The 9,525-nt window shown below is 38.3% G+C and overlaps 1 protein-coding gene across 1 annotated transcript; it reads left to right on the top strand.

The window, feature by feature from the left end:
- On the top strand, positions 1-8,331 carry LOC141403378 (protein takeout-like). The gene is made up of 5 exons (XM_073985720.1): positions 1-202; positions 315-407; positions 7,558-7,714; positions 7,789-7,922; positions 8,009-8,331. The coding sequence occupies exons 1-5, from the start codon at positions 109-111 to the stop codon at positions 8,308-8,310; spliced, it is 780 nt and encodes a 259-aa protein (XP_073841821.1). The 5' UTR covers positions 1-108; the 3' UTR covers positions 8,311-8,331.
- Positions 8,332-9,525: the final 1,194 nt, after the last annotated feature.

The raw sequence follows: 9,525 nt of genomic DNA, 5'->3' as shown, positions 1-9,525 counted from the left end.
TGCATTCCAGTCTTGTCTGCAGTTCAATTGATATTCAACTTCGATCTCGTTTGATTTTTTATTTTCAAAATAATAATATAGTTTATTTCTAAAAAGATAATCGATAAAATGAAATTGTCACTACACATGTTTGTAGTTGCTGCAGTTACATGGATCGCAGCAATAACGGAGGTAAATGGTGCCAAAGTTCTCACGGAAAAACGTAAGTAGAAAATGTTTTTAATTCGTATTGAAATATCAAATATTATTTTATTAGCTAAAATATCAATGTTAAAGAGTATCCAAAAATAGACTAAATCTTTCTTTTATTGCAGCGGCATTTCTGGAGATATGCAAGCGAACCGATAGTGGATTTGGCCAATGTTGGGCAAAGAATTTGGAAAAAATCTTTCATGAATGGAAATCAGGTGAGATTAATAACAATAACTGTGCCACAATTGTGAGTGTGTTGAGTGTAAACAAATTTGTATGTAAATTTTCAAAACCCGCAGCATTTAAGCTAAATAGTTTATACGAGTATACACTTTGAAAAGATAAACAAGCAAGAAATGTGTTAAGGTCGGCCGGGCTGAACTTTTTATACCCTCCTCCACGAACTGCATCGAAGTGAATAAGGACAATTAGTTTCCTTTCGTTTATGAAAGTACTAAGTTCTCCCTCTTATTGCAAGAGTAGTATATCCCAACTGGCAAGGGACCTTCTAAATAGGTACCTTAAAAAGAGCTTTTCAAAACATGGTTCAATTTTTACAATTTTCCGAATTGAGTTTTTGAATTCCTGACAATACACAATATTAAATTACAGCAATCTCGGTTCGAAAATTTGACAAAAAAAAACCGCGAAATACATAAAATTGGGCAATACTGGCAGGACTAAAGCCTGGATATAACGGGTGATCCAAATAAAGGTACTTTTTTCAACACTGGTCATCACATGGGAGTCGTGTCATGCTGTCATGTTATTTTCCTTTAGTAATAGCTCTGTTCCAGAACTAAAAAGTTTTTACAATTTTTACCACTTTTACACATTTTGCGTTCCCGTACACAAAATTTATATGAAAATCGTTTACGACTTTTACAACTTTTACGACTTTTACCACTTTATAAAGTACGGGAACAGGCCAATTGTTTGGCATTTTATCGTGCAAAGACTTTCGACTGAACAATAGCTATGTTCCAGAACCAAAAATGTTTTTAAATTTTTAAGATTTTTACACATTTTACCCGAAAACCCGTTCCCGTACACAAAAAAGTTGTAAAATGTTCACTTCTCTTTAAACAAAAACGGCGCTGAATGACTCTCTCTTTAAAAACTTTTTAATCGACAAATTTGAGCGTGTAAAAAATAGTAACATGCATGACGGCGTCTGATTGGCTGGTACGCCGACTTTGATATTTGTTCCAGCTCTTTTGACGTTTTTTCCATTTTTGCGTTCCCGAACTTTTTGAAAACACTTTTGTGCTACAAAAATTTTTCTCTCTTTCTCTCTTTTACGAGTTTTTGCAAATCTTCCAACTTTATTACGAAAATTCATGTTTTATGAGGAATGTGTTTCGAACCACGTTTTGTTCAGCGATGAGGCCCATTTCTGGCTTAATGTGTATATAAACAAGGAGTGTAGCCACGTTTGGGTAAAGAGCAATCTAAAGAGATTCAAGAGTTGTCACTTCATAAAAAAAATAAGTAAAAAAGTATCGGTCGGCTTTGCCGACAGAGATTACCCTCAGCCTGTGTGATTAAAATACATACTTTTTTCCAAAAAAAATGAAATTTATGGGCGTATGAACCGACAGAAATATGGATTGGATTAAAGCTCAAAAATTTGCGGGGGATACCGAAAAGCATAATATCGGGCCACTAGGGAAACCTTCAGTAAAAATGTCCAAAGGATCCTCGAACAGACCCTCAACTACAAAATTGTGTTGAGCATTTGTATGAGTGGTACCCCAAGTATTGGACCGATAGGGCCCAAATTTGAACATAAACTAAGCTTGGACAAAAAATTTCGAGATCGAAAATTTGGACCAAATCGGTTGCTACGTTTGTGAGATATTGCGCTTATCATTTTAATATTTTCAAACATTTGTGGGAGAGGTACCGGAAGCAGTTGACCTATAAGCACTACCATCGAATTTCATCTAATATTCGAAGAAATATTACGATATCCAAAGTGTGGACGAAAGCAGTATTCGGTTCGAGCTCTACAGGCACTACATACGGTGCCATAGGGGTTTTTTACAACATTCGGGCTGTTTTCTAAAGAAGTATGGACTTGCCCCTGAAAAAACGTTTACTGTCGTAATAGAGATAGAAAATTCAAGATGCGTCAACAAAAATCAAAGTGATTCGAGAACAGGTCTTAAAGTGAATTTATCCAAAATTTTATGTGGGAGGTACCCGAAGGACTAAACAAAACAAATATAGTCCATATTCGAACCTGATCTATATCTGGTAAATATATTAGGATGTGCAAAGTATGGACCAAATCGCTCACTCCCATCCAGAGTTATCGGGCGTACAATTTTTCCGAACATTTTTGAACTTTTTTGGGGGAGGTACCTGAAGATGTGGACCGATATGGCTTATCTTCGAACTTAAACTAAGTTTGGGCAAAATATTACGAAAGCCAAAATTTGAACCGAATCGGTTCATCCGTTCGAGAGTTATCGTCCGCTCCAGCCAGCAGGACAGACAGACAGACGGACGGACATGGCTAGGGGTCTAAAACCATTATTTCGATGAGGCACATTTTCATCGTATCAAAGTGTATATACCCTCTTTAGCCTGAAGGCTGAGGGTATAACAACGGTTTCGTGTGGTTTGTCCGCTGGTACAATCATCAGTCCATATTTATTCAAAAATTATGTCGGTGAGAACGTCATTTTCAATGGCGACTATGATTTTGATGCCTGAAAATGAAGCTCGTGATCTCGGCGACATTTAGGTTTCAAAAAGGCCAAACATAGCATCAATCAATGGATTTATTAAGGCAACACTTCGGTGAGCAGACAATTTCACGTTTTGGGCCGGTCGGTTGGCCACCAAAATCGTGTGACATAACACTGTTAGACCTTCTCCTATGGGGATATTTAAAGTCTAAATGGTATGCGGACAACCCCTCTTCGATTCAGGCCTTGGGACAAAATATCACACATGTCATTCGTTAGTTACCAGTCGAAATGTTCGAACGATTCATCGAAACTTGGACTCTATGGACAGACCGTCTAAGACGCAGACGCGGCCAACATTTTATAGACATAAACTTCAAAAAATAAATGCCAAAGAATGTTCTTTCAAATAATAATAAACATTTCCTATTCAGTCCGAATTTTCTGTGTGATTTTTTTTCTTTAAAAAAGCTGGGAAGTTCACAAGTTGGGAACCTCTATTTGAATCACCCTTTATATGGACAGATTGTTTCCGAATAAGTTTTCTATCTTCTGGAAACACAAAAATACAATTAACGACCAATTGGTAGAAAAATGTGACTAAAACCTTCAACAAAATCTTAAATGGTGGCTACGCTTATATGGGAGCTATACCAAAACGTGAACCTATCCTGTCCGATTTTTATAGAAGACTAAATACCCAATTTCAGTTATTCCTTTTGAATAATGTGACTAAAACTTAAAAACAAAACACCGAAAATCGGGGAGTACCGTTCTATGGGGGCTATACGAAGAGTTGGACCTATACTGAAAAATTTTTGGTGAAAAGTTTAATACCCCCAACGAAGACTAAATACCAAATATAGCAGTTCTACGGGGCCTATATGAAGACGTGGAGCAATACCGAAAATTTTCACTTGGAAACTTGACGACTAAACACCAAATCTTAGCCGTTTCGGTGGGATATGGAGGCAACAGTCTTCAATATATATACCGGGAGGGGGGCTATATGAACACGTGGACCTATACCGATAAATTTCAGGTGGAAAGTTTTGCACACCCAACGAAGACTAAATACCAAATTTCAGCCATTTCGGTGTTATAATGAGGCCAAAACCTTCAAAATACCGAAAATCGGAAGGTACCATTCTATGTGGGCTATATGAAGACGTGGACCTATACCGACAAATTTCACGTGGCATGTTTTGTACACCTAACGAAGAGTACATACCAAATTTCAGCCATTTCGGTGGGATATTAAGAACAACAACCTTCAAAATACCGAAACTCGGGAGGTACCGTTCTAGTCGGGCAATTTGAAGACGTGGACCTATACCGACAAATTTTACATGGAAAATTTTGTACACCTAACGAAGACTAAGTACAAAACTTCAGCCATTTCGGTGTTATAATGACACGAAAACCTTCAAAATGCCGAAAACGGTATGTACCTTTCTATGGGGGCTATATGAAGACGTGGACCTATACCTTCAAATTTCAGATGGAACGTTTTGTACACCCAACGAAGAGTAAATATCAAATTTCACCCATTTCGGTGGGATATTGAGGACAACAACCTTCAAAATACCGAAAATCGGGAGGTACTTTTTATTGGGCCTATTTCAAGACGTGGACTCATGCCGACAAATTTTAAATGGACAATTTTGTACACCCTACGAAGACTAAATACCCAATTTCAGCCATTTCGGTGGGATATTTTGGACAACAACCATCAAAATACAGAAAATCGGAAGATTCCGTTCCAAGGGGGCTATATGAAGACGTGGACTTATACCGACAAATTTTATGTAGACAATTTTGTACACCCAACGGGGACAAATTTCAGCCGTTTAGTTGTTATAATGAGGCTAAAACATTCAAAACATCGAAAATCGGGATGTACCGTTCTATCGGGGCTATATAAAGATGTGGACCTACACCGAGAAATTTTAGATGGAAATATTTGTACACCCAACCAAATTTCAGCAATTTCAGTGGGTTGCTGTGGCTACAACCTTCAAAATGCCGAATATCGGTAGGTACCGCTCTGTGGGGACTATATGAAGGCGTAAACTATACGCACAAATTTTTGGGAGAATGTTTTATAACCCCAACGAAGACTAAGTACCAAATCTCAGCCATTTCGGTGTCATAATGAGTCTAAAACATTCTAAATACTGAAGGTACCGTTCTATGGCGGCTATACTGAGACGTGGACCTGTACCTACAAGTCTTTGGGAGAAAGTTTTATACCCCCAACGAAGACTAAGTACCAAATTTCAGCCATTTCGGTGTCATAATGAGTCTAAAACCTTCTAAATACCGAAAATCGGGTGGTACCGTTGTATGGCGGCTATATCGAAACGTGGACCTATACCGACGAATTTCAGTCAGAAAGGATTTTATTTCCAACGAAGACTAAATACCAAATTTCAGCCATTTCGGTGGGTTGCTGTGGCCACAACATTCAAAATGCCGAATATCGGTAGGTACCGTTCTACCGAAGGCGTGGACCTACACCCACAAATTTCTGGGAGAATATTTTATAACCCAAACGAAGACTAAGTACCAAATTTCAGCCATTTTGGTGTGATAATGAGGTTAAAACCTTCAAAATACCGAAAATCGGGTGGTACCGTTCTATGGGGGCTATATGAAGGCATGGATCTATACAGACAAATTTCATAGGGCACGTTTTATACCCCAAATGAAGACCAAATACCAAATTTTAGACATTTCGGTGGAATATAGATGTCACAACCTTAAAAATACCGTTCTATGGGGGCTATACGGAGACGTTGACCTGTACCTACAATTCTTTGGGGGAAAGTTTTATACCCTCAACGAAGACTACGTTTGTACACCCAACGAAGACTAAGTACCAAATTTCAGGCATTTCGGTGTTATAATGAGTCTAAAACCTTCTACAAAGCGATACATTGCGAGCTGTATCTTGATTTCAACAGACAGACTGGCATAGTTACCCTGATCAAGAATATATATACTTTATATTTCGATGTGTTACAAACGTAATGACAAATGTTATTATACACTCCATATTATGTTGAAGGGTATAAAAATCAAAGTGATTCGAGAGCAGGTCCTGAACTGAACTTTTCGAAATTTTGTGTGGGAGGTACCGGAAGGAGTGTACCGATTGAGTCCATATTGGAACATCATCTAAGACTGGTAAAAATTTCACGATGTGTAAAGTATGGACGAAGGCCAAATTTTGGACCGAATCGACCGATGCGTTCGAGAGTTATCATGCACTCCAACGATCGATCCGCTCAATGTCCGTGCCGTTAATGTTCAATATGAGTAAAGGGCAAAATAACAATATGGAGTGTGATGAAATTGAGCGTAAATTCTACTCAACAATTCTAAAAATAGAGCATATGATTATTTCAGCTTTTTTATCCATAAAATAACTACTTATGTGGTGCAAGTTGATTTCTAAATAGTTACGACTACTAACAAGCTTTATACGAGAATAAACGCGTTATATGCACACAGAAAAAAATGACCTCTCTAACATACATATGTCCCAAACATATTTTGCAGCAAACATATATTTGTTTGAAAGCAGTCCCAAACATAACAACGCCTTTCATAAAGCAAAAAAAAATCTGGTTTTTCTGAGAGATTAAAAAAACACACACCACCAAACAAAGCAGAGACAAATTTTGCTGTTTTTTTATTTATTAATTCTGTTTTTGTAATATTGTAACTTACCGTTTCTTATAAAGATTTTCACTGTAGTTGTTATCGTCTTGTAAGCATAGCAGAACAATATGAATCATATGTACATAGCACATGTTGAGTTTATCAGCGCTAGGTTGAGATATTAGATGTTGCCTTTATATTAAAGAAATTACAAATTTGTAGTTGCGAAGTATTTGACTATAAGAACTTTGTTTTTTCGACACCAAACGCACTGTAGTTGTTTGGTTTGTCGGTTTGTCAGTTAACTAACAACAATTGTTGCGACAGCGGTAGTTGTTGTGTGTGTGTGGTTTGTTGATAAGTCTCAATTGTAGCGTGAGACGATGGTGGGGGTTGTGTTGTGGTGTGTTGATACATTGTCAATGAGATGGTGAGACGATGAGACCGATGAAAATGTAGGGAATGACAGCCCAGCAAACCAATCGTACCGACATCGTAACGAAATCGGAACAATGCACATGCACACATCTCTTTATTATAAACCAGCATTCTTCAGCTGCGAGAGCCCTGTTGTTACTCTCTTTGACCAAAATCCTCTCCACCCATAAAAAATATGTTCTAACATAAAAAATATGTTGGTACCCAAACATATTAAATTGAGATATGTTACAAAAGGGTGCAAACATATATTTGTTTGGACACAAACAAATTATGTTTGGATCTAAGCATATATTTGTTTGCAATCAATCCCAAACAAATATTTGTTTGGATTCAAACATATTTCTAACATATATTTTTCTGCGTCTGGTAATATGACTTTTTGTTTAGACTATATCAACGACTAAGACATGAGCTCAATTAGACCGTTAATGTCTGGAGAAGACTCAAGAAAAGCAGAAAAAGCTAGCTCCGGAAAAATGCCGCCTCATTTTGGCAATTTAATGGTTAATTCTTCTATTTTAACACACACACTTTTACATTTTTTTCACATATTTGTATGTAGGTGTTCCTGGTCTCAAATCAATTGGTTCACTAGATCCTCTGCATGTAAAACGTGTCAAATTAACACAAGGTGCCCAAAGTGGTCCCATTTCAATGAACATGGAATTGGCAAATGCAGAATTATCCGGCTTAAGTGGGACTATTTATGAAGATGCAGGGTAAAGACCAACACCAATCCCGTAACAAGTTTATGAATAATAAAAAAATCGTTTTCAACAAATCATTCCATTAGATCTGATGGCAGCAATTTGGTTTTGAAATTGCGGGTTAGCGTACCATCCTTCAAATTGAACGGTGACTATAAAATGAAGGGTAATATCTTCAGTTTGGCACTAAACAGTCATGGTAAAGCTCTAATGACATTTGGTAAGTAAGAATGCAATTTTCGAAAATGATTGCAACCACCTCAAAAATATAAACAACACAATTTTTATGTATTTTTCTATTTTTAGAAAAATCAATTTTCACCTTTATTTTCCATCTTAAATTGCATGAAGATGGTGAGAATACTTTTGTTGTTATCGACAAACTTCGCTTGGTGTGGGAAGATATTGGCGACATGCAGTTCCACATGGATAATCTATTCGGTGGCGATAAAGCTTTGGAAGATAGTGCCCACTCTTTGTTGAATGACAATTGGCGTGCCATTTTTGAAGTTCTTCGTCCAGCTTTAAGTCAAACAAATCAAATTGTTGTAAAGGATACTTTAAGTAAAATATTAGCCATTATACCATCAAAATATCTTATGGAGTAATAAAGAAATATTTATACGTCATTTTGGTTTCTTCTTCAAGGTGTTACCTAGCCATCGTTAAACAATAGGGTTATCCAGGGGCTCAATTTTCTTTCTGTGAAAATGTGAAATGAAAAGTTTAACCGGCTTACCTAAATTACTGCGTGCGTGCGCAAAACAAAAACAAAATATACGTATTTCAAATTGAAATACATATAATAATCCGTATACGTTACTATCTCGATGCTGTTTGGAGGGGGCGGAATACAGGAGAGGTAGAGGTTAAACAGTTCCGGAGATAACCCCCACCTTGGGGAACTCCCTGTTTCACTCTACGTGGTTTTGACTTCTTCTTCCTGAATTCCAGGTATAGTTGACTATCCAATGATTAAAGCTTGGCCGGAGGGTTGTCTGCTCAATGTCCTCAAACAACGTGGAGTGCCTGACTGTATCAAAGGCTTTTGATAAATCAAGCGCCATCATCACTGTTCTATCACACGGGGGTCTCTGCTGGAGTCCTTGACAAATATATGTGAAGATGACATGCAGGGCTGTAGTCGTGCTGTACTGCTTACGGAATCCATGCTGATGATCGGCAACTTGATAGCTATTCCTGATACTGGGGAGGACTAAGGCCTCAAGGGTCTTCGCTACGGGCGACAAATGCGAAATCGGCCTGTCCGATTCACGTTCGCTGGCATCCTTGTCTGGCTTTAGTAGCGGGACCACCCTGCACATTTCGCAGATTTCGGGAACAATGAGGGTGGCTATTGACAAGTTGAGAACTTTAATGAGATACTCCACTCCCGGCTCATCTAGTTGTTTCAGCATTACCATGGAGATTCCCTCAGGGCCCAACGCTTTGTATGATTTAGCGTTCCTGATGGCATTCGCAACAACATCCATTGTTAACCGTGGTTGTTCATCCTCGGCAGGAAGAGATCTGATGCGACGTAATACTCTCCTCTTTGCCCTGTCACTCTCGGGGAGCTTGACAAATCACACGGTGGTCTCTGGTTGAGTCCTTGACAAACATATGTGGAGATGACGTGCAGCGCTGTTGTCGTGCTGTGCTGCTTACGAAATCCATGCTGATCATCGGCAACTTGATAGCTATTCCTGATACTGGGGAGGACTAAGGCCTCAATAATCTTTGCTACGGGCGACAAAAGCGAAATCGGCCTGTACGACTTACTTTTGCTGGCATCCTTGTCTGGCTTCAGTAGAGGGACCACC

The sequence above is a fragment of the Musca autumnalis genome, unplaced genomic scaffold, assembly GCF_047663935.1.
Source record: "Musca autumnalis isolate F117 unplaced genomic scaffold, ASM4766393v1 scaffold_4, whole genome shotgun sequence".
Taxonomy (NCBI): domain Eukaryota; kingdom Metazoa; phylum Arthropoda; class Insecta; order Diptera; family Muscidae; genus Musca; species Musca autumnalis.
The sequence above is the reverse complement of the archived record's forward strand: the minus strand, read 5'-3'. Positions and strand labels throughout refer to the sequence as shown.

Coding starts and splice junctions, on each gene's coding strand:
- LOC141403378 (XM_073985720.1), top strand. CDS start 109: ATGAAATTGTCACTACACATGTTTGTAGTTGCTGCAGTTACATGGATC. Junction 203..314: donor CAAAGTTCTCACGGAAAAAC/GTAAGTAGAAAA, acceptor CTTTTATTGCAG/CGGCATTTCTGGAGATATGC. Junction 7,923..8,008: donor TAAAGCTCTAATGACATTTG/GTAAGTAAGAAT, acceptor TTCTATTTTTAG/AAAAATCAATTTTCACCTTT.